Consider the following 24,801-nt stretch of genomic DNA (forward strand, 5'->3'; position numbering starts at 1 on the left):
CTCCCTCCCCATCCACCCCCTCTATCTATCTCTCCCCATCCACCCCATCTATCTCTCCCTCCCCATCCACCCCCTCTATCTATCTATCTATCTATCTATCTATCTATCTATCCCCCATCCACCCCATCTATCTCTCCCCATCCACCCCCTCTATCTATCTATCTCTCCCCATCCACCCCCTCTATCTATCTATCTATCTATCTATCTATCTATCTATCTATCCCCAGACACCCCCATATCTCGCTATCTCTCTATCTATTCCCTTAGACCCCCTCTACCTATCTGTCCCCATCTAGCCCAGTAGCTGTCCGGGATCCGTCAGACACACCTTGTGCTCTGGCTCCCCCCGGCCCACCGTTCACCACTCCGCCCTGCCCTGTGGCAGGAGCTGCCCAGAGCTGGATGTGCCTTTCCCGCCCGTCCCCGCATAGGCTGGCCGCCTTGGGGCAGGGATGGCCTCTCCCTCTCTGTCTGGTTCCCCAGTGGTTGAGGCCAGGAGGGGGCATTTGCTCATCCCCTTGGATGCCCCGAGGGCCTAGCACTGGGAAGGGAATTTCAGCCTCCTTCCCCTGTCGGGCACCCCAGAACTTGGGCTTGGGCTAAATTGCTCTGGGGCGAAACCCCCTGTCCGGAGCAGAGCCAGCTGGAGATGGAGGCTATCCTATGGCCTGGGGCCTCTCTCCCTGGGGTTAATCACAGCTGCCCCGATGCCTTTCAGCTGGAACTGGCCTGGCATTATCGGTTCTCACCCTGCCGCTTGGTCCCGGGGCCAGAGCCAGCTCCCTTTGCGAGCAGCCGAACGTCTCTCTCCGGGACGGGCTCTCAGCCCCGGCTCCTTACTGAGTTGTGGGCCAAACCCCCGGGACGTGAACCCCCCCCATCCGGTCACTGCTGTCCCTCATTGAACACAGGGCTGGAGTGAGGCTTCTGCGGGGTGGGGCTGATTTCACTCAGCCAGGGCCCGTGGGACCCAACCTCCCCTTACACTTAGCTCCCAGCTAGGACTTGGTGGTGTCCGAGGGCTGCCCAAGTACCTGCTTTGGGGGGTGGGGTCAGCGCCCCCAGATTGGGGGGGGCTCAAAACCACCGACCAGCCCGCTGTGGGACTGGCCTGTGGGACTCACTACCACATGTCACCCATAGTGGGGGATGGGCTGACCAGATGTCCCGATTGTATAGGGACAGTCCTGATATTTGGGGCTTTGGCTTCTATAGGCGCCTATTATCCCCCACCCCCGCCTGATTTGTCCCACTTGCTGTCTGGTCACCCTAGAGGGGGAAGCTGAAGGGAGCAGGGAGCATGGTCTGATGGAAGAGGCGGGGTCTGAATGGGGAGGTGGGGCAGGGGGCGTGGTCTGATGGAGGGGGCAGGGTCTGAATGGGGAGGTGGGGCCGGGGGCGTGGTCTGATGGAAGAGGCGGGGTCTGAATGGGGAGGTGGGGCAGGGGGCGTGGTCTGATGGAGGGGGCAGGGTCTGAATGGGGAGGTGGGGGCAGGGGGCGAGGTCTGATGGAAGGGGCGGGGCTGAGTGGGGAGGTGGGGCGGGGCCAATTTGAGTAACAGGCGTGGCGCGAGTGGGGAAAAGCGATTGGGCGGGGCCTATAGGAAGGGCGGGGCCTGAGTCTGGAAAGGAAAATGACAGGGTGCGGCACTTCCGCATTTCAGTGACGTCAGGCGCAATCGTCCTATCCGGACGCGTAGCGGATTGTTGCGCGCCGACGTTGGGCACGTCGAGTGGCACGTGGGCCATCGGGCAGGTCCCGCGCATGCGCACAGTCGGCCGTCGGTCCTCCTGCGCAGGCGCGGTGCCGTCGGGCGGGGCGGTTCCGGGTGCGGCTGCGGCAGCGGGGATCGGATCGCAGCGGCCATGGCGGCGGCGACAGCGGCGGCCCCGGCGGGGCCCGGCCCGGTGCCGGGGGCGCCCAAGCTGGGGGTGGAGTCAGTGAAGGGGCAGGTGTTCGACGTGGGGCCGCGCTACACGGAGCTGCAGTACATCGGGGAGGGGGCGTACGGCATGGTCTGGTGAGCGCCGCCGGCCGCGGCCCGATCCCTCCCGGCCACCGTACCCGGCCCCATCCCAACCTCCCGGCCACCGTACGCGGCCCGATCCCGCGGTCCCCCCGGCGGCCACCGTACGCGGCCCCATCCCAACCTCCCGGCCACCGTACGCGGCCCGATCCCGCGGTCCCCCCCCCCGGCCACCGCACGCGGCCCCATCCCAACCTCCCGGCCACCGTACGCGGCCCGATCCCGCCGCCCCTCTCCCCGGCCACCGTACCCGGCCCCATCCCAACTTCCCGGCCACCGTACGCGGCCCGATCCCGCCGTCCTCCCCCCCCGGCCACCGTACCCGGCCCGATTCCCCCCCGCCCAGCCACCGGCCGTTTTACTCGCCCCGCTCTTTCCCGAGCCTCCTGCTCGGAGCGCTGCTGGCCGCCGTACCCGGGATACAGTCCGGGCCCGGCTCCGGGAGGGGGTCGGGGGGGAGGGGCTGCCAGCCGGACTCCTGGGTTCTGGTTTCCCGTGGTGCCGAGGGGGGCTCTGCTGCGGGAAACTGAGGGCCGAGCCCCCCATGTCCCCTCCGTGCCCCATGGCCTCCCCTCTCTGCCCAGCTCGGCCTACGACCACGTGAACAAGATCCGGGCGGCCATCAAGAAGATCAGCCCCTTCGAGCACCAGACCTACTGTCAGCGCACCCTGCGCGAGATCAAAATCCTGCTTCGCTTCCGGCACGAGAACATCATCGGGATCAACGACATCCTGCGGGCCGCAGCCATCGACCACATGCGCGACGTGTATCCTCCGCGGACCCCAGCACCGGGCGAGGGGCCCCCGCGCGCCCTGCCCCGCCCCGCCCCCGGGGAGTCGCGTCCCAGCACCGGGCGAGGGGCCCCTGTGCATCCAGCCCCCGCCCCGCCAGACAGGCCCCTGCCCCGCCCCAGGGGAGTCACGTCCCAGCACTGGAGGAGGGGTCCCTGTGAGCCCAGCCCGCCACCCCAGAGGTGCTGCATCTCCTTACCAATCATGTTATGCCCCTTGACCCCCATGTCTGCCCCCCCTCGGGGCGCCGTCTCCTCCCCCCAGGTACATCGTGCAGGACCTGATGGAGACCGACCTGTACAAGCTACTGAAGACGCAGCAGCTGAGCAATGACCACATCTGCTACTTCCTGTACCAGATTTTGCGCGGCCTCAAGTACATCCACTCGGCCAACGTGCTGCACCGCGACCTCAAGCCCAGCAACCTGCTCATCAACACCACCTGTGATCTCAAGGCGAGGACACCCTCCCCGGCCAGCCCTCAGCCCAGCCCCACATCCCCCCGTCTCTGTCCCTGGGCCCAAGGTCTGCTGCCCCAGGTTGGCCCCTCAGCCCAGTCTCCCCTACCCCCAGATTGGCCCAGCAACGCAAGTCTTTCCCCCCACCCCCACTCTATCCCCTCCCCCCTTTGAGCTCGGGCGGGGGAGTGGGCAGCCAGGACTAATCCTCCCTCCCCTCTCCAGATCTGTGACTTTGGTCTGGCCCGGATCGCTGACCCAGAGCATGACCACACTGGCTTCTTGACGGAGTATGTGGCCACCCGCTGGTACCGCGCCCCCGAGATCATGCTCAACTCCAAGGTGAGGGGTGGAAGCCTGGCTCCTAGCTCTGGTTCAGGGAGCGCTGGCTCTGGCAAGTGAGAGCAGGGGGCTGGGAGCCAGGATGCCTGGGTTCTGTCCCCAGCTCGGGGAGGAGGGGAGAATCTAGTAGGTTGGAAGCCAGGATGCCTTGGTTCTACTCTGGCACCGCGGGGAGTGTCAGAGGAACCAGACCTAAGTTGATTTGCCTGGAATTTCCTTTTTTAGCCTCAGAGTAGCAGCCGTATTAGTCTGTATCCACAAAAAGATAAGGACTGGTGGCACCTTAGAGACTAACACATTTATTAGAGCATAAGCTTTTGTGAGCTACAGCTCATTTTATCAGATGAAGCTCATGAAAGCTTATGTTCTAATAAATTTGTTTGTCTCTAACGTGCCACAGGTCCTCCTTTTCTTTTTTCTGGCCTGTTTCTCCAGGAAGTCAAACCTGCAGTTGCAGCAGGATTGGGTGGGTGGGGTAAGAGGATGGGGGGTGGCTCTCTGTCCCTGCCCCCTCTGACTCCCTGTCTGTCGGTCCCCAGGGCTACACCAAATCCATCGACATCTGGTCAGTGGGCTGCATCCTGGCGGAGATGCTGTCCAACCGGCCCATCTTCCCCGGCAAGCACTACCTGGACCAGCTCAACCACATCCTGGGTGAGGGGGTGGGGCAGGGCATCTGGATGCTGATGTGTTGAGGGCCGACAGGGGGCGGGGCTACTAGAGCACTGAGGGGGAAACTGGATGCTGAAGTCTGGGTGGGGCTTCTATGGAGGAGGATGAATATCTGGATGATGTAGCTATAGGGTAAGGCTGTCTACAGAACCGGGGGGGCCTCTTACTGCAGGGCTGTGTGGTATCAGGGCAGGGCCTAGGCTAGCCCCTCCCCTCTCTGTCCTGACTCCTCCCTCTGTGCAGGGATCCTGGGGTCTCCCTCGCAGGACGACCTGAACTGTATCATCAACATGAAGGCGCGGAATTACCTGCAGTCGCTGCCCCAGAAGGCTAAGGTCCCCTGGCCCAAGCTGTTCCCCAAGGCTGACCCCAAAGGTGAGGATGGCATCCCTATGCGGAGCCTCCGGGGGTCCCCTCCCCCAGGCTGGCCCTGCTGTGCCCCCCGGTGGTTGCCCCCTCACCCTGCCCCTCCTCTCGTCCCTTCCACAGCCCTCGACCTGCTGGACAAGATGTTGACCTTTAACCCCAACAAGCGCATCACTGTGGAGGAGTCGCTGGCTCACCCCTACCTGGAGCAGTACTACGACCCCTCGGATGAGGTGGGGGTCCGCAGATGCCTGGGTCCCCTCCCCAGAGCTGGGGGGAATGGGCTCTGGTGGTTAGAGCAGGGGGCCTGGGAGCCAGGACTCCTGGGTTCTGCCTGTGGCACAGGGTGGGGAGTGGGCTTCTTTCCCCAGCGCTGGGTGGGGGTTGGCCCCAGACACCGCAGCTCACTGTCCCCTGCTCTCTTTGAAGCCGGTGGCTGAAGAGCCCTTCACTTTCGACATGGAGCTTGACGACCTGCCCAAGGAGAAGCTGAAGGAGCTGATCTTCGAGGAGACGGCCCGGTTCCAGCCGGGCTACCAGGGGCCGTGAGCGCTGGTCAGTACTTCATTCCACTCCAGGGGGCTGGGACATGGGGCCGTTCCCTTCCAGGAGGCGCCAGCTCCCATCCGGCCCCAGGGGGGACAGGCTGGCTCAGGGGATGGGACACGGGGCCGTTCCCCCTCCAGGGGGCGCCAGCTCCCATCCGGCCCCAGGGGGGACAGGCTGGCTTGGGGGGTCTCACTGCCTCTCTCTTTCCCACCCCCCAGGTCCGTCACGCTCCAGCCTAGACCTGCCTCCCTCTGAAAAGGTTTCGGACCTGGCCCCTGCGCCCGGAGCGCCCCTCGGACTCTGACTGGGGGGCTAGGGGCCCTGCCCAAGGGGGCCAGCCCTGCCATTGTGCTGTATAACTGCTTCGCAATGTGGCTGTGACTCCTTAACCCCCCCAGGCTGTGCCTCTGGGGGGGCCTGGCGGGGGGACCCCAGTGCTCCCTGATTCCTGGATGTGGAGGGGGAATCTCTCCTGCTTTGTATCTAATGAGTTAACAATTGTAATTAGCCCCTGCCTGCTGCTGGGAATGTGTGTGTGTGTGGGGGGGAGGCTGGGGGTACTCCCTTAGGAGTTCCTGTTGCCCCCCAGTTCCTGTCTGTGTCATGGGGGGGCAGGGCTGCTCCTCCCGTAGGGGGATATTTGTGCCCACCCAGCTAATATTTGTGCGTTGGGGTGGGGCTGGGAGCAGGTCCAGCCCCCTCCCCTTCCTTCCCTGCCTGCTCTAATCTGGCAGGGATAGGGGAGAATTTCTCCTGCTGCCCCTGGCCTGGGTGTGAAGTGATGAGCCTGGGCTGGTGGCTCCCCTGGGGGGAAAAGAACCCCCGAAGTCCAGGGGAGGTCAGGGGTGGGCAGAGATTTGTATTTTCAGTCCTCCCCCCACCTGGGGGTGCCATCTTCGTTCAAAGGGCTACGGCAGCACCTGATGCCTCCTCCTGGAGACCCCCAACAGACCTGCACATGAACCTCTGAACCTGGGCTCTCCACCCCCACCCCCAAACCCACTGACAACACTCCCTCCCAGAGCCAGGAGAGAACCCTGGAGTCCTGGCTCCCAGCCCCCACTCCCCTCCCAGAGCTGGAAGAGAACCCCAGAGTCCTGGCTCCCAGCCCCCCCTGCTCTAACCTACCAGCCCCCACTCGCCTCCCAGAGCCGGGGATAGAACCCTGGTGTCCTGGCTCCCAGCCCCCACTCCAATGAAAGACTGGATCTGAAGGATCCTGTAGTTTGGTGTAGGGGCCCCTGGGAGCTCATCCTCCTGGGTTCTACACCTCCCCCACCCCCATCTGTGCCTCAGTTTCCCTGTATGATTGGCTGCCAACCTGTCTGTAATGTGGGCTGATCACTAGTCCTCCCTGCCCCACCAGCCACAGCCTCCTCATGTGTGGGGGGGCCCCACTGGCAGCCTGCCCCCAAGTGGAGGAAGCTGGGGTATTGTCCTGCCCCTTGGGTTGGAATTGCCTGGGCTCTGGTGCCCCTGCTATGGAACTGTACAGACACCCCCCCCCCCAAATAAACCCTTCTGGATCTGAGTGCCTGTGTCTGACTGGGGGGTGACGTGGGGGGAAGGGGGATGCTCGCAGCTGGGACTCCACCCCCCCCAGCAGGGGCGAGGGGAGCTGTGCTAAGGGGAAGGGGGAAAGACAGGGCCCCGCCCCCCTGGCCAGGCAGATAGCTGAGTGAGGGGGGATGTGTCCGTGGGGGGGGGCAGTAGGTGGTGGACTTCGTCCCTGGGTGGTTGGGGGAACTGATTCCCATGGGGGGGCTGTGCCCATGGAGGGGTGAAGGGGGCTGTGCCCGCGGGGGGTGAAAGGGGGGCAGTGTCTCACGGGGAGGGATGCGGGGGGTGAAGGGGGGTGGTGTCCTGGGGGGAGGGACACAGGGGGGCTGTGCCCATGGGGGGGGGTGAAGGAGGGCGGTGGCCTGAGGGGAGGGTGATGGGGGGGCTGTGCCCGCAGGGGGGTGAAGGAAGGCGGTGTCCCGCGGGGAGGAGGGGATGGGGCTGTGCCCATGGGGGGGGGGTGTGTCCTGCGTGGGTGGCTGCCTTCGCCTGCCACGCCTGATCCGGCTCCTCCAGCCCGGCCGGGCCCGATCCCGGCCCCGCTGAGCCATGTTCGCCCCGCTGCTGCTGGCACTGCCGGCCCTGGGGGGCTTTGCCCTGGCCTCGTTCTGCCTCCGCCGCCGGCCCCGACTCCTGCACCGGCCCCGCCAGCCCCCGTTCCCCTGCCGTCACGTGTCCCACCGCGGGGGTGAGCGCCGGGGGGGCGGCAGGTGCGGTGGGGCAGGGGGAGGGGAGGGGCGGGAGGTGCATGGAGAGGGGGCGGGGAGAGGAGGGGCGGCAGGTGTGGTGGGGGCAGGGGTGGCTGGAGGAGGCAGGTGCAGGGAGGGGGAGCGGCAGGTGCAGTGGAGGGAGGGGGCAGCCGGAGGAGGTAGGTGTGGGGGGAGGGGGAGCTGGCTCAGGCCCATCTGTAGCCTGCACCTGGCTCTATCTATAATCTGCCCTTTTCCGCACACCTGTGGGGCACAGTGTGGGGGGGGGGGAGGATGGCTTCTTTCCTTCCTCCTCCTCCTTGCTTGAGTAGGGAGCGCTGCCATTCCGGACGCCTGGGTCTCATTCCAGGAGGTGGGGGGTGACCGAGATGGGGTTGGAAACCAGGTGTCTGGGTGCAAGTCCCTCACTGCCCCCAGGGAAGTAGTGGGGTGGGGAGCAGTGGGGATAGGAGCAGTGGGACCTGGGGGGACAGAGGGGCTTGGGGGCTGGGAGCAGTGGGGTGGGGAGCCGTGAGGCCTGGGAGCAGGGGGGCTGGGTGCAGGGGGGCCTGAGAGGAATGGGGCTAGAGGACAGGGGGGCTGCGGGGCTGGGAGAAGTGAGGCTGGTCTGGGAGCAGTAGGGTGTGGGGGCAGGGGGGCTGGGAGCAGGGGGGCAGGAGTCTCTGACCCGAGCACTCATTTCACCCCCCATCGCCCCCAGGCTGCGGCGAGAGGATCGAGAACACCATGGAGGCTTTTACCAAGTGAGTGACACCCCCCCCGGCACCCTCCCCCAGCCTCCTGGCACCACCTCTCCATGCACATCCCAGGCCCCGTCCCCCCTATGCCCCTCCCCCCCCCACTCCTCCCCATTAGAACATGAGAGCAGTCAGGCTGGGTCAGCCCCAAGGCCCATCTAGCCCCATGTCCTGTCTGCCAACCGCAGCCAGGAATCATTCAGTGACCCAGCCTGCGCCCATTGTCGGCCCCTGGCAAACAGAGGCCGGGGCACCATCCCTGCCCAGCCTGGCTCATAGCCATTGAAGGACCTATCCTCCAGGAACTTACCTAGTGTGTCCTTGAACCCGGTTCTAGCCTTGGCCTTCCCAGCATCCTGTGGCGAGGAGTTCCCCAGGCTGTCCGAGCATTGGGTGAAGAAATGTTTCCTTGTGTTTGTTTTAAACCTGCTGCCATTTAATGTCATTGGGTGATCCCTCCCCCCCCCCAGCAGCCCCTTCCCCTGCTGACCCCGTCTCCCCACAGCGCGGTGGCCCAGGGGACCCAGCTGCTGGAGCTGGACTGTCAGCGCACGCGGGACGGGGTGGTGGTTGTGTCCCACGACCAGAACCTGCAGCGCCAGGCGGGCCGGGACCAGAACATCCGGGAGCTGGACTATGCGGTGAGACCCCCAGAACCCCCACCCCCATAAACAGCCCCCCAGGAACCCCCTGACCCCCACAGAACCCCCTGGGACCCTCACCCCCATAAACAGCCCCATGGGGACCCCCTGACCCCCACAGACCCCCCCTGGGACCCCCACCCCCATAGATAGCCCCACAGGGATCCCCTGTCCCCCACAGGACCCGCATCCCCATAGACAGCCCCATAGGGACCCCCATAGAGAGCCCCCACAGCAACCCCCATGGAACCCCTCACCCCATACACAGCCCCACGGGAACCCTCTGACCCCATGGAAACCCCAACTTCCAGGATATCTAACTACCCATAGACACCCCCAATCCATAGAACCCCCAAGTCCCCAGCCGCCTGAGACCAGGCCATCTGGGACCTGGACCTCCATGGTGACCCCCCCACAGAGACCCTAAGAGCCCCCAACCCAAGACACCCCATGGGAAACCCCACACACTCCAAGCCCCCAAATACATCCCCTCCCCAGAACCCCCAAAACCCCATCCTGGGAACAGGCAATCTGGGGTGAAACCCCCCATCCTACCCCCTAGACCTTCCTGTCAGTCCCCAGCTGGATTACGAGCTGAGCCCCTCCCCCAAGTTAGCGCTTCTCCTAGGGGTGGCAGCCTGCCAACCCCCCCAGATTGCTGACTCCCCGCCTCTCTCCCCCAGGATCTGCCCCTCTACAGGGACCCGCTGGAGGTGACCTTCTCGCCTGGTAAGTGGTCAATTCCCTCCTGCCCTCCACAGCAGGTTTCCCCTGTGGGGACCCCAGGGCTGGGAGTGTGTGTGGGGGGGAGCAGGGGGTTCTCCCCTGGGAGGGGGGGACCCCAGGGCTGGGAGTGTGTGTGGAGGGGGAGCAGGGGGCTCTCCCCTGGGAGGGGGGGACCCCAGGGCTGGGAGTGTGTGTGTGGGGGGAGCAGGGGGCTCTCCCCTGGGAGGGTAGGGGATAGGCCCACTGTCATGGCGTCCCCGGGCGATGCTCTGGAGCTGCTCCCTAGGGAGCCGGGCGGGACTCTGGGGGAGCCTCCTCTCGGGGAGCAGCCTGTCTGCAGGACACTCAGCTCACCCGGCTTCCCCCTTCCTGGGTCTGACCTCGGAGCATCCAGCATCCTCTGCCCCTCCGTGCGCTTCCCACAGCGAGTCCACCCAGGCAGGGTCCTGGGGGGGCCAGAGGGCCCTGCCCCCCAACTCCGCAGTCAGACGTGACTCTCAGCCAGCCAGTAAAACAGAAGGTTTATTAGATGACATGAACATGGTCTAACACAGAGCTTGTAGGTGCAGAGAACAGGACCCCTCAGCCGGGTCCGTCTTGGGGGGCAGGGAGGCCAGAGCCCCATCTGGACCTCCCTCCATTTCCCTAGCCAGCTCCAAACTGAAACTCTCCAGCCCCTTCTCTGGCCTCTCTCTCTCTCTCTCTCTCCCAGGCCAGGAGGCCACCTGATCTCCAACACCTTCCCTTGGCACCTTGCAGGGGAGGGGCCCAGGCCATCAGTGGCCAGGAGACAGGGTGGCGGCCATTCTCTGCGCAGACACCATCACACTGGCCCTCTAGGGCTCTGCAACCGTCACACTCCCTGATCCCACCACCTGGATACTTAAGAAAGGCCTAGGGGAAACTGAGGCATCCCCACACTATTCAGAGAAAACATTAAGAACATTCCCACTTTGTCACATCCATCCATTCAACACCCACCTCCAGGTCTGCCCCACATTCGAATGCATCATCGCCGCCACGGGGGCGTGCGATCGGCCCGAGGTTATCTAGAGTCACCAAAGCGGCCGGGCGAGCCCGGGTTGGTTTGGTCTGATAAATGCACGCATCCCCGGAGGTCAGCACTCGTCGGCATGTATTAGGTCTAGAATTACCACATCTTCCCCTCCAGGCGCCGTCTCCCACGGCTCTGACCACCGTATCCCGCGCCTGGAAGACGTTTTCCAGAAATTCCCCCACATCCCCATCAACGTGGAGATCAAAGAGGACGACGAGGAGCTGATCCGGCAGGTGAGGGATCCAGGCGTTTGGCCCCTGCCCTGCTGTTCACAGGGACTGTGCCGGGTATATGTGCCAGCCTGAGCCTCTTGGTAACTCCCCGAGGCCTTGGGAGAACCATGGAGTCCTGGCTCCCAGCCCCCTGCTCTAACCCACCAGACCCTCCTTCCCTCCCCGAGCCAGGGAGCGAATCCAGGAGTCCTGATTGTCTGTCTGTCTGTCCTACCCTCAGGTGGCTGATCTCGTCCGTCGCTACCGTCGCTCCCACATCACCGTCTGGGCCTCCTTCCAGAGCAAAATCCTCAAGAAGTGCAAGGCAGCCGTACGTCTGTCCGACCCCCCCCCCCGTCCCTCCATCTGTTCGACCCCCTCCGTCTGACCCCTGTGTGACGGAGCAGGGAGTGGGGCGGATTGACCTGGGAATGTGACAGGGGAGTTTACTGGGACTGTTGGCATTGGGGATGGGATAGCAGGGTGGGGCTTAGATACCTGAGCCCCGGGGGTGGGGGCGTGCAGGTGACACTTTCTGCCCCAGGGAACTGGACAAAGGCTGGAGGAGGAGCCGGGGAGAGACAGCTGGAGGGGGTGTCAGTTTGGAGTTGGCTGGGGAAACGGAGGGAACCCCAGGGCTGGGGGTCCAAGCTCCCTGCCCCCCAGAAGGACTTGACTGAGGAGTCCTGGTTGTACCCACAAGCTCTGGTTTAGACTGTGTTCCTATTGTCCAATAAACCTCCCATTTTACTGGCTGGCTGAGAGTCATGGGGAATCGCAGGAAGTGGGGGTGCAGGGCCCGGACTCCCCCACACTCCATGACACCTGTCCCTCCCACCCCCGCTGTCTGTCCACCTGGCCTCCCCACCCTCCCAGGAAGACACCCTCCCCCCAACTCCCCCTCCATCTGTCTGTCCATCCCCCCCAGCTCCCCACACTCTGACCCTCTCTCCCCTCCCCAGAACCCCGACATGCCCTACATCTTCTCCCTGCAGCGTGGCCTGCTGGTGCTGCTGCTGTACTACACTGGCCTGCTGCCCTTCGTGCCGCTGCCCGAGTCCTTCCTGCAGTTCCTGCTGCCCTCCATCATCAACAGGTGCCCGCCTTAGTCCCACCTGCCTGCCGGGGGGGGGGGGGGGGCTGGGAGCCAGGACTCCTGGGTTCTCCTGGCTCTGGGAGGGGAGAGGGGGTCCAGGGGGTTAGAAAGGAAGGTGGGTTGGAGGAGCCTGGACACCTGGGTCCAATTGACATTATTTCTCTCTCTCTCCCAGGACCTATTTCCCGGTGCCTAAAGGCTGCATGGGAAATCTGCTGGCAAAATTCACCCACAGGTGAGTGGGGGGGGGGTGGACGGACAGGAAAAGGCCACGCCCCACCCAATCAAGAGACCCAAATTGCAAACCACGCCCCCACCCCCCTTGTCCCCCTCTCCATGCCCCCCTTTCTTAAAGGGAGGAGAAAGTGGAATGTGGCATTAGCAGCACTGGGAAACATGGTGTTGTCCTGTCCCCCACAATCTCTGACTGTACCCCTCCCCCCAGGGTCACCATGAGGAAGAACTCTTCAAACATCTGGAGGACAGAGGAATTCAGGTGAGGGCCAGGGCTGGGCTGGAAGGGGCTGTGAGGCAGGAGTGTGGGTCACGGGCTGGGCTGGGGCTGCAGGTCAGGAGTGGGGGTCACCGGCTGAGCTGAGCTAGGCTAGCAGGGGGCTGCGGGTTGGGAGTGGGGGGCACTGTGGGGCTGGGCAGGGCTGGGCTAGCAGGGGGCTGCGGGTCACCAGCGGGGCTGGGCTGGGCTAGGCTAGCAGGGGCTGCAGGTCGGGAGTGGGGGGCACCGGCTGAGCTGGCTAGGCTAGCAGGGGCTGCAGGTCGGGAGTGGGGGGCACCGGCTGAGCTGGGCTAGGCTAGCAGGGGCTGCGGGTCGGGAGTGGGGGGCACCGGCTGAGCTGGGCTAGGCTAGCAGGGGGCTGCGGGTGGGGAGTGGGGGGCACCGGCTGAGCTGGGCTAGGCTAGCAGGGGGCTGCGGGTTGGGAGTGGGGGGCACTGGTGGGGCTCTTTTCATCTCTGCCCCCTCCCCCAGGTGCTCCTGTGGGTTCTGAACGAGGAGAAGGATTTCGAGGAGGCTTTTAGCTGCGGGGTCTCGGGGGTCATGTCCGACTACCCCACCCTGCTGCGCCACTACCTGGACACCCACCCACCCCCCGGCCAGGACAAGACGGACGAGTGATGGGGCTGCTGCCCCTTCCTGGGGGTGCCGGGAAATTGGGATTGGGGTCTGTCCCATGGTCATTCTCATGGCTGGGGGGCAGTGGGTTGGGAGTGAGGGGCACGGGCAGGGTTCGGGGGGGGCTGTAGGTGGGACGTGCGGGGCCCCACCGGGGCTGTGTTGGGGGGGGTCTCATTAATAAATTCTCTTTGGGTTTATTCGTGTCTGTCTCCTTCTCCCCAGGGGGTGGGGGTTGAACAGAGGCCTGGGGCAGGGCTCCGTGATCCCAGGGTGTGGGGCTGTGGGATGGGCAGGCCCAGACTGGGCCACAACCAGTTTCCTGGAGCCAAGAGCCGGGCTTGCCCCTGGCCGCTCTCCCGGACACCTGGCTCCCTTTCCCCACCCGCTGGGTGCGGTGACTGAGGGAGGGGTTCCGCTGCCCTGCCCTCACCCATACACCTGCCGGGCAGGGCTCCTCTACGCCCCCTCCCCCTGCCTGCCCCAGCTTCCCTCCCCCCCTGCACCCCACACCCACCAGCGGTGCTGCCCCTTTAAGACCCCTCCCCCCCAGTTATTCAAATCTGCCCTCTTCCCTCTCAGCCGCTACGCGGCTTTCTCGTTCCGCCGAGCAGCGCCTCATTTGCATGCCGCCTTCCCATTGGCGGCGGGGGCTGGCGCGGAGGCTGCTGGGAGGAGGGGGCGGGGAGTGCCAGCTGGTGTGTAAACAAGCCCTAGAACCTGCGCCGAAGCCGCGGGGCTGTGTCTGGGGGGGCCCCGCGCTGCGCCCCCGCCCGGCCCCTCACCCTCAGCGAGAGGAACCCGCCCGGCAGGGGCCAGGCCCACAGGTGAGGCGCCCGCGCGGCCCCGAGGCCGGGTCCCTTTTGGGGCCGGGGGACGCGCGCGCGTGTCCGGTTCTATGGGTCCGCGGGGGGCGGCGCGGCGGGTCGCGAGCTGAGCCCTGCGTCCTCCTGGGGGCGAATGGGCCCTTGGCTCGCTGCGGGCTATAGGGGCTGTGGCGCGTAGGGATCGCGGGGGGCCCTAGGGAGCTGCTCGGCGGGCAGGGGTCTGTAAGGGGGGTTCGGGGACCCTTCCCCCGCCCGTTCCCCGCCGACTTCCCTCCTTGCCCCTGCGGCGCCCCCGCTGCCCCGGCTCGGCGGCGTCTCTTCCAGCGGCCTGGCTCCGGCCTTTGCTGCCTTGCAGCGTCCGTGGCGCGGGGGGCCCCGGGGCTGCGCTGGGTGCAGGGGGGCCCTGTGGGCGGGCAGGAGCCAAACCACATGGGCGCCGGGACTCCTGGGTTCTCTCCCCGGTCTGGGAGGGGCGTGGGGGGCTGGGAGCCAGGACTCCTGGTTCTCTCCCCGGTGCTCCTACAGCCTCTGGACAGTCGGGGGGTAACTGAGGGGGGCGAGAGGCAGCCGGGGGATGGTGACCAGCTGCTCTGGGAGGAACCATAACACCCGGTTTGTTCACATAACAGGTGGTAGGACCCAGGGCTGGGGGCACTGCTGCGGGGAAGCTCGCAGCACAGGGAGGGCCTGGCGGGGGCACTGCTGCGGGGGAAGCTCGCAGCACGGGGAGGGCCTGGCGGGGGCACTGCTGCGGGGGAAGCTCGCAGCACAGGGAGGCCTGGCGGGGGCACTGCTGCGGGGGAAGCTCGCAGCACGGGGAGGGCCTGGCGGGGGCACTGCTGGCAGGGGAAGCTCCCAGCTGTGTGTGTTGGGTTGCAGGAGCTGCTCTGCCCACGGGCCGGGCCCCTCCCGGCCGGAGTCTTCCCGGGCCCGGCTGGCGCCATGGTCCGGCTTTCCAAGCCCAAGACGTTCCAGGCCTACCTGGACAACTGTCACCGCAGATACAGCTGTGTGCACTGCCGGGCACATCTGGCCAACCACGATGACCTCATCTCCAAGGTCACTGCTGGGGGAAGCTCGCAGCCTGGGGGAGGGGAAGGGAAGTGGTTGCAGCCGGTTCAAGTAAACAACACAAGGGGAAGTGGAGGGACAGGAGATTGGGGAGCTAAAATCCACAGCTCTGCCAGTGCCCCTCCCTCCCGACACCCAGCCCCTGCCAGCCCAGCCCTGCCCCCCAGCTCTGCCAGTGCCCCTCCCTCCCGACACCCAGCCCCTGCCAGCCCAGCCCTGCCCCCCAGCTCTGCCAGTGCCCCTCCCTCCCGACCCCCAGCCCCCGCCAGCCCAGCCCTGCCCCCAGCTCTGCCGGTGCCCCTCCCTCCCGACCCCCAGCCCCTGCCAGCCCAGCCCTGCCCCCCAGCTCTGCCAGTGCCCCTCCCTCCCAACCCCCAGCCCCTGCCAGCCCAGCCCTGCCCCCCAGCTCTGCCGGTGCCCCTCACTCCCGACCCACAGCCGCTGCCAGCCCAGCCCTGCCCCCCAGCTCTGCCGGTGCCCCTCCCTCCCGACCCCCAGCCCCTGCCAGCCCAGCCCTGCCCCCCAGCCCTGCCGGTGCCCCTCACTCCCCGACCCCCAGCCCCTGCCGGTGCCCCTCACTCCCAACCGCAGCCCCTGCTAGCCCAGCCCTGCCCCCAGCTCTGCTGATGCCCCTCACTCCCGTGGCTGTGGAGGGACAAATGGGTGTGAGCTGATTAATAATTGATCTGTGCTCAGTGGTGGAGGAGGGGGGGGTCTTGATCCCCAGTCTGGGCGGGGGGGTCTTACTGGGTTAACCACTCTCTCCTCTTTTATTCCAGTCTTTCCAAGGGAGTCAGGGAAGAGCTTATCTCTTCAACTCAGTGTGAGTACATGGGGGGAGGGGAGTGAGCGCAGCAATGGGACCCAGGCGTCCGGGACAGCTCCCAGGGACCGGGAGGCAATGGGACCCAGGCGTCCGGGACAGTTTCCCAGGGACCGGGAGGCAATGGGACCCAGGCATCCGGGACAGTTCCCAGGGACCGGGAGGCAATGGGACCCATGCAGGGCTCCCAGCCTGCTGGGGCGGTGTGAGAGAGCCTGGGATAGAGGGGTGGGACCCAGGTGTCCGGGCGTTGACCTCCCACCACCCCCCCAGGGGTGAATGTGGGGTGTGGGCCGGCTGAGGAGCGGGTGCTGCTGACAGGGCTGCACGCAGTATCCGACATCCACTGTGAGAGCTGCAAGACCACACTGGGCTGGAAATATGTGAGTATCTCCCCACCGAGCCCCACACAGCGCCCCTGCCCCCAGGGACCCCCTGCTCCCCCCTGAGCCGATCCACAGCGCCCCTCCTCCTGCTGCCCCCAGGGACCCCCTGCTCCCCCTGAGCCTCTCCACAGCACCCCTCCTCCCGCTGCCCCCAGGGACCCTCTGCTCCCCCGAGCCTCTCTACAGCACCCTCCCTCCCGCTGCCCCAGGGACCTCTGCTCCCCCGAGCCTCTCTAGAGCACCCCTCCCTCCCACTGCCCCCAGTGACCCCTGCTCCCCCTGAGCCTCTCCACAGCACCCCTCCTCCCGCTGCCCCCAGGGACCCTCTGCTCCCCCGAGCCTCTCTAGAGCACCCCTCCTCCCACTGCCCCCAGGGACCCCCTGCTCCCCCTGAGCCGATCCACAGCGCCCCTCCTCCTGCTGCCCCCAGGGACCCCCTGCTCCCCCTGAGCCTCTCCACAGCACCCCTCCTCCCGCTGCTCCCCCGAGCCTCTCTACAGCACCCCTCCTCCCACTGCCCCCAGGGACCCTCTGCTCCCCCGAGCCTCTCTACAGCACCCCTCCTCCGCTGCCCCCAAGGACCCTCTGCTCCCCCTGAGCCCCTCCATCCAGAGACCCCCAGAGTGCCCATCCTCTCACTAACCCCCTGCCCTGACTGACACCCCATTATTTCCTCTGGCCTCCAGGGTCCCTCTGCCATCCCCCAACCCCTTGATCCTACCCCACCTGCCCCCCATACTCTGATCCTGCACCCCCAGCCCTCCTGGCGCTGGTGCATGGGTTCTGGAGGGGGGCTGGGTCTGGGGGATCCCCCCCATGCTGACACAGGCTCTGTCCCCCCAGGAACAAGCCTTCGAGAGCAGCCAGAAGTACAAGGAGGGGAAATACATCATCGAGCTGAGCCACATGATCAAGGACAACGGCTGGGACTGACCCTGTCGCCCAGCCCCACTGCACTGGGGGCGGGGCCTTGTACCATCGTACCCATGGAAACCAGCAGCAAGGCGGGGCCTTGCAGCATCAGTTCTAGGGAGACTAACTGAGGACGGGGCTCCCTGGCGCCGTTTCTATGGAGACCCATCCCAAACCTGGGGACCACCACACCGTTGTGAAGGGGCAGGGCTTTGCTGCACCCTTTCCACAGACATGAGCACCGCCTCCTAAATTTGCATGGGGACATCACTGAACATTAATTAATGAGCGTTCTTTGGGGGGGCGGCAGGACACGCCCACCATTATGTGGGGGGGGAGGGACAGTGCTGCGCTGTGATTGGCTATGGGGGAGGGAGGGTAGCCTCGGGGGGGGCAGGAGAGGGGAGGGGGATCCCCCTTAGATGCTGCCCTGTGCTTGTGTCGTGTGTTGGGGGGCTGTGTACAAAGGGGGGGGCTGTACAGTATCGAGTGTGAATCCGTCCTGTGTAAAATAAATCATCTTCAAATGTGAGTGTGGCCCTTTCTGCTCCTCTCCCAGCAGGGGCGCTGTGTTGGGGGGGCTGGCTGTGGGGGGAGCTCCCGGCTGCTCCAGCCCGGCCTCTCCCAGCAGGGGGCGCTGTGTTGGGGGGGCTGGCTGTGGGGGGAGCTCCCGGCTGCTCCAGCCCGGCCTCTCCCAGCAGGGGGCGCTGTGTTGGGGGGGGCTGGCTGGGGGGGAGCTCCCAGCTGTTCCAGCCCGGCCTCTCCCAGCAGGGGGTGCTGTGGGGAGCTATAGGGTAACAGGGCTCCTAAGGGGCCTGGGAGAATCCACCCCAGCTTCAAAGGCCCCTGAGGAAAAAGCCCTTTTGGCGGCGGTGAGGGGGGGGAATCTCTACCCTGGTGAGGTGGGAGGGGGCGGTGCTGCAAAGGATCATGGGAGAATGGTCTAGAAGAGCTGCCCTGTGTCCTGGGCCAGTGGTTGGCAGTCTGTGGAGCAGAGGGGCACCGGGAGCGCCTTGTGACACCACCCATTGGAGAAGGCCAAGGGGAATCAGGGACCCCAAAATAATTGGGGGTGCATGTTCCCCCGGTGGAGTGGGGGCACAGAGGGAGGGGGCTGGGTTTTCCCTACACTGGACACCAGGGGGGCGCCCAAGCCCCTTCTGCAGGACCAGGGAGCGGGCCAAACTCCCAGCCCGGCCACGGCTGCTCTAACCTACCAGACCCCCGCCCCCTCCCCTGTCCCATCTCAGAACCGGGGAGAACCCAGGAATCCTGGCTCCTCGCCCCTCTTACAGCTGTCTGGCACAGCTGTGAAAACAGCTGGATGACAAATGATTCCCACGGTCCCGTCCCCACAGCCTTGTAAACCCGGCCAGGATCAATCAAGACTCTTTGGAGCCAGGGTGTTAATTAGGCAATTAGGTTGCTTCAAGCGGGAGGACCCAGGGCTGGGCTAGCAGGGGGTTCTGGGTTGGGAGTGGGGGGCACTGGCAGAGATGGGGGGAGCCCAGGGCTGGGGGTCTGGAGTGAAGAGCACCGGCAGGGCGGGGGCTGCGGGTCGGGAGTGAGGGGCACCGGCAGAGATGGGGGGGGAGCCCAGGGCTGGGGGTCTGGAGTGAAGAGCACCGGCCGGGCTGGGGGCTGCGGGTCGGGAGTGAGGGGCACCGGCAGAGATGGGGGAGCCCAGGGCTGGGGGTCTGGAGTGAAGAGCACCGGCAGGGCGGGGGCTGCGGGTCGGGAGTGAGGGGCACCGGCAGAGATGGGGGGGAGCCCAGGGCTGGGGGTCTGGAGTGAAGAGCACCGGCCGGGCTGGGGGCTGCGGGTCGGGAGTGAGGGGCACCATAGCTCCCAGGTCCTGCAGTCCAATGCATCTGCCACTTTCACTTCTCCCTGTGAAGTCCCCTCCGTCCCGCCCTCCAGCCACTGACCCCCAGGCTACCCCAGAGCCCCACCGCTGGTCAGGTCCTCCCCAGCCCCCTGCCTTCTCCGGCCCCTCCTGCTGTCGACGAGCCATTTGGGGTCTCACTTCAAAGTTCCTTGGGAGGCCCATAAATAGGGAGCTGTGCCCAGGAGAGAGTCCCAGAGCCAGATCAGAGCAGCGCTGCGTCCCTGGGCCAGGGGATCCCAGAAGTCCGGGCTCCCCGCCCCCCCGCTCTAACCACTAGCCCCCACTCCCCTCCCAGAGTCGGGAGGGGACCCAGGAGTCCGGGGTCCTAGTCCCTCCAAGCCACTAGCCCCCCCTCAGCATGTACCATCCGTCGGAGATGTTCCCCCAGTTCGGGGGGTCCTACCCGCTGCGCCCCGCTCCCCATGGGGGGGCTGTCGGCTGGCTTCCCCCAGGGGCAGGTGGCCCAGTACGAAGGTTTCCGCTACCCAGGTGAGAGGGCCGGGGGCGGGGGAGGCTCTGGGAAGACGTTGGGGAAGGGACACACGGATCTGGGGGGCAGCCGGGGAGTACAGGTGGAGATGCGGGGGCATAGGATCCAGGGTGAGGAGCAGGGGAGGAGGTCAGCAGGGACCGGGGGGAGTTGAGAAGGGATTGGAGGCTGTGGGGGTAGGAACAAGGGGCAGCCCAGTGGGGATTCCTGGGGCACCGGGTATCTGGAAAGCCCCTGCCCAAACCCCCCGGCTGACAGCTGGGCTCTTAGCACCAGATAGTGACCAACTGGCGGGGGCGGGGGGGATTGGCGGCAAGATGTGAGATTCCTGGAGCCTCAGAGAGTGCGACCCCCCCATGGCTCTCAATCCGGACCCGCAGCCCCTGCCAGCCCAGCCCTGCCCCACACTCTGCCGGTGCCCCTCACTCCTGACCCACAGCCCCTGCTAGCCCAGCCCTGCCCCCCCGGCTCTGCCGGTGCCCCTCACTCCCGACCCGCAGCCCTGCTAGCCCAGCCCTGCCCCCCCGGCTCTGCCGGTGCCCCTCACTCCCGACCCACAGCCCTGCTAGCCCAGCCCTGCCCCCCAGCTCTGCCAGTGCCCCTCACTCTCGACCCGCAGCCCCCTGCTAGCCTAGCCCTGCCCCACCCGAGCCCTGCCGGTGCCCCTCACTCCTGACCCACAGCCCCTGCTAGCCCAGCCCTGCCCCCCCAGCCCTGGCGGTGCCCCCACTCCCGACCTGCAGCCCCCTGCTAGCCCAGCCCTGGCCCCCCGCTCTGCCGGTGCCCCCACTGACCCACAGCCCCTGCCAGCTCAGGCCCTGCCCCCCCAGCTCTGCCGGTGCCCCGACCAGCAGCCCCCTGCCAGCCCAGCCCTGTCCCACAGCCCTGGCGGTGCCCCTCACTCCCGACCCGCAGCCCCCTGCCAGCCCAGCCCTGCCCCCCAGCTCTTCCGGTGACCCTCACTCCCGACCCCCAGCCCCTGCCAGCTCAGCCCTGCCCCCCCAGCTCTGCCGGTGCCCCGACCCGCAGCCCCCTGCCAGCCCAGCCCTGCCCCCCAGCCCCTGCCGGTGCCCCTCACTCCCGACCCCCAGCCCCTGCCGGTGCCCCTCACTCCCGACCCGCAGCCCCCCTCTAGCCCAGCCCTGCCCCCCCACGCTCTGCCACTGCCCCTCACTCCCGACCCCCAGCCCCTGCCAGCTCAGCCCTGCCCCCCCAGCTCTGCCGGTGCTACGACCCGCAGCCCCCTGCCAGCTCAGCCCTGCCCCTCCAGCTCTGTCGGTGCCCCCCACTCCCGACCCGCAGCCCCTCTCTGACGGTCTCTCCCCCCCAGATCTCGACGGCGTCTCAGCCGCCAAGTTCGAGCCCTTCTGCCCCCCATTGGACCGAGCTGGGCGGCTCCTGGGCCCCTCCCCCGCGGGCCCCCCGCTGCCCCTGCCTGCCCCACCCCTGTCCTACGGGGGCGGGCAGCAGCTGCCCCCGGCCGAGCCCCCCCGGCTACCCCCCAGCGTGCGGATGAGCCTGGAGAACCGGGAGCTGTGGAAGCGGTTCTGCGCCGTGGCACCGAGATGATCATCACCAAGTCGGGGGCGGTAAGGGGGGGACCCGGGGGCTCTTGGGGCACAATGGGGGGGTCTCTGGGGGGTTCCATGGGGGGAAGAGTCCGTGGGGGGGTCTCTGGGGAGGGAAGGGTCTGTGGGAGGGGGGTTCGTGGGGGCGGGGAGGGAAGGGTCCATTGGGGGGTTTCTGGGGTGGGGGATCCATAGGAGAAAGGGTCGGTGGGGGGGTCTATGGGAGAGGGAAGGGTCCGTGGGGGGGTCTGTGGAGTGGGGGATCTATGAGGGAGGGGAGGGTCTGTGGGGGGCTCTCTGGGGTGGGGGTATGTGGGGGGAGGGAAGGGTTCCGGGGGGGTTCTGGGGTGGGGGTCCATGGGGGGGAAGGGTATGTGGGAGAGTCTCCGGAGTGGAGGGTTCGTGGGGGGGAGGGAAGAGTCCACGGGAGGGTTTCTGGGGTGGGAGGTCCATGGGGGGGGGCCGTGGGGAAGGGAAGGGTTCATCGGGGGGTCTCCAGAGTGGGGGACTCTCGCTGCCCCGTATCCCTCCACCCACATCTAATTCCTCCGTCTCATCTCCTGCCCTCTGTATTGCCCTGTGCCCTCTGCCCCATAGAGTCCTATCACCCCTGTATCCCTCCGCCCCCTGTGGGCTGCCCGCCAAGACATATTCCTCCACGTAGAGTCCATGTCCCCTCCATATCCCTCCGCGCCCCCCCATTCCATCTCTCAGCTGTGTCCTCAGACTTCTGCCCGTATCTCCCCAGCCCCATCGCTGTTATGCCCCATATTCCTCCGCCCCATGGAGCCCCCTTGTATCCCTCTGCCCCACATTGCCCTTCACACCCGATCCCTCTGCCCCATAGAGCCTTTCACACCCCATATCCCTCCTCCCCATAAAGCCCTTCACACCCCGTATCCCTCCACCTCATGGAGCCCCCCTCATATCCCTCTGCCCCACATTGACCTTTACACCCCATCCCTCTGCCCCATGGAGCCCTTCACATCCCGTATCCCTCCACCCCACATTGCTCTTCACACCGCATATCCCTCCTCCCCATAAAGCTCTTCATACCCCATATCCCTCCACTCCATGGAGCCCCCTCTTGTATCCCTCTGCCCCATGTTGCCCTTCACACCCTGTATCCCCCAGCCCCGTCGAGCCCCTCATGCCCCCCTATGTACCCCCACAGGCGGATGTTCCCCCAGCTGAAGGTCTCGGTGACAGGGCTGGACCCTGAGGCGAAGTATCTGCTCCTGGTGGACATGGTGCCGGCAGGGGCCTCGCGCTACAAGTGGCAGGGCCAGCGCTGGGAGGCCAGTGGCAAGGCCGAGCTGCCCCCCCCCTGACCGGGTCTACATCCATCCTGATTCCCCAGCCTCGGGCGCCCACTGGATGCGCCAGCCTGTGTCCTTCCATCGTCTCAAGCTGACCAATAACACACTGGACCCCCATGGCCATGTAAGTGGGGCAGGGGTGGGGCAAAGAGAGTGTGGGAGGGGCTTAGGACAGTGGGGGTGGAGTCTAGGGAGAAGAGGGGAAGGGCTTAGGGTGATGAGGGATGGAAGCAGGGGGTCGTGCTGGGAGGCGGTGCGGGGTGGGGGTGCCCATGTCTAACCCCTGTCTCCTCCCCAGCTGATCCTGCACTCCATGCACCGCTACCAGCCCCGTGTGCACGTGGTGGGAGCAGGGGGGCCGGGGGGACGTGGGGGGGGCTGCGCCTCCTTCACCTTCCCTGAGACGGCCTTCCTCACCGTCACCGCCTACCAGAGCCCCAAGGTGAGCTCCCCCTCCTGCCCCCTTGCTTCCGACCACCTCACTGCCCCCACAGGGCTCTCAGCCCCCTCTTCCCTCCCTCCAGATCACCCAGATGAAGATTGAGAGTAACCCCTTCGCCAAAGGCTTCCGGGAGAACGGCATGAACAGCAAGAGGTGCCGGGGGGCACAAGGAAGGGGGGTGAGGTGGAGGGGGCTGCGGGGTACTAGGATGGGAGAGGCGAGCTGGGGGCACCAATTGGGAGAGCCTTGGGGGGATGTGAAGGGGAGGGTGGGCACTGCAGGGAGGCCGGATGGGAGGGCGGTGGAGCCAACAGCCCAGTAACATCCCATCTCTCCCCTGCCCCCCAGGGAGCGAGATGCCCGGATCAAGAGGAAGATGAGGGGCAATGTGGCCGAACCTACCAGGAATGAGGCTGGTATGGGACCCCCAACCCTCCCACTGCACCCCCACTCATTGCCCCCTCTCCCCCTCCATCCTGCCCCATGCACCACCCCCTTCCCCCATCCCAGCGGCACCCCTCATTGCCCCCTCCCCACTCTTCCAGCCCCCACCAACATTACCATTCCCATCTTTCCTCTCCCCAGATTGCAAGCGAGGTCCCTGTGACTCCACACAGGGCCCCCCCCCAGAGCCACCGGCCCCCCCTGACTGCTCCTTCCACCCCATCTCCTCCTCCTACCCTTCTGGTGGGAGTGAGGAGCTGGGGTGCCCTCTAGGGGGAGTGAACCCCAGTGCCGAGGCGTACGTCCAGCATCCAGCCGCCTTCCACGGCCTGCAGCCTCCCCAGGGGCCTGCTGGCTATGCCAGGTGAGAGCACAGACCATGCTGGGCATCAGAGGTCATGGGGGCAGGGGAGGACTTCTGACCTACACCCATTAGGTGGGGGATCCAGGGGTCAGAGGTCATGGGCAGGTCATGAATTGTCTGTCAAAAAATGCAGTTTCTGCAAAAATCTAAATTTCCAGCTGGAAATTTCCAGTTGTTGCCCAAAAATTTTGACTCTCCCTCAGGGACAATTGGAAAGGGTTCAGGTTCGGTTCGATATCCCGTCATGAATCAGCCGATTGTGACATCACTCTGCATTTTCCTAGTGTGGTGCCATGCCTTCTGGGAGCTGTAGTTCTGACCCCCTATGGGCTGAGCTCCCTGCAGGACTACAACTCCCATAATGCAATGCCAAGCAGTGTGGCACCTCATGGCAGATGAAGTGCAATCAGGAAGCCTGGCCCATAGAAGACAAAGGGGCCATCCTGTATCTGAACTACACCCCCCACGGTGCACCGAGTCCCATGCCTCCCAAGAAGTACCAGGCCGAGCTCATGGGCACTTGCACCATTGCATAGTGGGAAATGTAGTTCTCACTTTGGGCCTGGGGCAACCAGCCAATGGGAGCGGAGGAGTGGACCCATTCAAGTCACCGGGGCCTGATGAACTGCATCCTAGAATACTCAAGGAGCTGACTGAGGAGATATCTGAGCCATGAGCAATTATCTTGGAAAAGTGATGGAAGATGGGAGAGATTCCAGAGGACTGGAAAAGGGCAAATCTAGTGCCCATCTATAAAAAAGGGGAATGAGGAAAACCTGGGGAATTACAAACCAGTCATCTTAACTTCTGTACCCGGAAAGGTAATGGAGCAAATAATTAAGCAATCAATTTGCAAACACCTAGAAGATAATAAGGTGATAAGTAACGGTCAGCATGGATTTGTCAAGAACAAATCATGTCAAAGCACCCGGACAGCTTTCTTTGACAGGGTAACAAGCCTTGTGGATGGGGGAAAGCAGTAGATGTGGTATATCTTGACTTTAGTAAGGCTTTTGATACTGTCGGGCATGACCTTCTCATAAACAAACTAGGGAAATGCAGCCTAGATGGAGCTACTATAGGTGGGTGCAAAACCGGTTGGAAAATTGTTCCCAGAGAGTAGTTATCAGTAGTTCACAATCATGCTGGAAGGGCATAACGAGTGGGGTCCCACAGGGATCGCTTATGCATCC

General features: G+C 65.4%; 3 protein-coding genes across 4 annotated transcripts; all 3 read left to right on the plus strand.

Annotated features, from left to right (window-relative positions):
* Positions 1 to 1,652: 1,652 nt before the first annotated feature.
* Positions 1,653 to 6,734, plus strand: LOC119857894 (mitogen-activated protein kinase 1-like). Of its 2 annotated transcripts, XM_038407417.2 has the most exons (9): positions 1,809 to 2,022; positions 2,613 to 2,795; positions 3,085 to 3,274; positions 3,503 to 3,619; positions 4,159 to 4,273; positions 4,535 to 4,666; positions 4,781 to 4,890; positions 5,087 to 5,212; positions 5,425 to 6,734. In XM_038407417.2, the coding sequence occupies exons 1-8, from the start codon at positions 1,868 to 1,870 to the stop codon at positions 5,204 to 5,206; spliced, it is 1,122 nt and encodes a 373-aa protein (XP_038263345.1). In that variant the 5' UTR covers positions 1,809 to 1,867; the 3' UTR covers positions 5,207 to 5,212; positions 5,425 to 6,734. The 2 variants fall into 2 exon arrangements, 1 of the variants encoding a protein (XP_038263345.1); XR_005293732.2 differs by having other exon boundaries at positions 1,653 to 2,022; positions 4,781 to 5,212.
* A 566-nt stretch (positions 6,735 to 7,300) lies between these two features.
* LOC119857903 (lysophospholipase D GDPD3) lies at positions 7,301 to 17,429 on the plus strand. Its single transcript, XM_043516062.1, has 15 exons — positions 7,301 to 7,454; positions 8,177 to 8,219; positions 8,719 to 8,854; positions 9,538 to 9,583; positions 10,752 to 10,870; positions 11,091 to 11,180; positions 11,812 to 11,945; positions 12,121 to 12,180; positions 12,391 to 12,441; positions 12,931 to 12,938; positions 13,657 to 13,901; positions 14,781 to 14,960; positions 15,752 to 15,795; positions 16,070 to 16,178; positions 17,025 to 17,429. The coding sequence occupies exons 1-15, from the start codon at positions 7,316 to 7,318 to the stop codon at positions 17,112 to 17,114; spliced, it is 1,494 nt and encodes a 497-aa protein (XP_043371997.1). The 5' UTR covers positions 7,301 to 7,315; the 3' UTR covers positions 17,115 to 17,429.
* Positions 17,430 to 19,339: 1,910 nt separating this feature from the next.
* On the plus strand, positions 19,340 to 23,688 carry LOC119856741 (T-box transcription factor TBX6-like). Its single transcript, XM_038404699.2, is given in 10 exon segments — positions 19,340 to 19,444; positions 19,446 to 19,470; positions 20,802 to 21,023; positions 21,026 to 21,056; positions 22,211 to 22,363; positions 22,365 to 22,482; positions 22,657 to 22,800; positions 22,883 to 22,953; positions 23,149 to 23,216; positions 23,386 to 23,688. Coding segments are annotated over 10 exon segments (1,164 nt in total). The 3' UTR covers positions 23,613 to 23,688.
* Positions 23,689 to 24,801: the final 1,113 nt, after the last annotated feature.

This window comes from Dermochelys coriacea, chromosome 6 (assembly GCF_009764565.3).
Source record: "Dermochelys coriacea isolate rDerCor1 chromosome 6, rDerCor1.pri.v4, whole genome shotgun sequence".
NCBI lineage: Eukaryota > Metazoa > Chordata > Testudines > Dermochelyidae > Dermochelys > Dermochelys coriacea.

What these genes read in the sequence shown, in the direction of transcription:
- LOC119857894 (XM_038407417.2), top strand. Translation starts at nt 1,868, where the DNA reads ATGGCGGCGGCGACAGCGGCGGCCCCGGCGGGGCCCGGCCCGGTGCCG. An exon ending in CCAGCTCAACCACATCCTGG is followed by an intron (nt 4,274 to 4,534) that starts GTGAGGGGGTGG and finishes CCCTCTGTGCAG; the next exon opens with GGATCCTGGGGTCTCCCTCG. An exon ending in ACTACGACCCCTCGGATGAG is followed by an intron (nt 4,891 to 5,086) that starts GTGGGGGTCCGC and finishes CTCTCTTTGAAG; the next exon opens with CCGGTGGCTGAAGAGCCCTT.
- LOC119857903 (XM_043516062.1), top strand. Translation starts at nt 7,316, where the DNA reads ATGTTCGCCCCGCTGCTGCTGGCACTGCCGGCCCTGGGGGGCTTTGCC. An exon ending in ACCATGGAGGCTTTTACCAA is followed by an intron (nt 8,220 to 8,718) that starts GTGAGTGACACC and finishes GTCTCCCCACAG; the next exon opens with CGCGGTGGCCCAGGGGACCC. An exon ending in GGAGGTGACCTTCTCGCCTG is followed by an intron (nt 9,584 to 10,751) that starts GTAAGTGGTCAA and finishes CTTCCCCTCCAG; the next exon opens with GCGCCGTCTCCCACGGCTCT.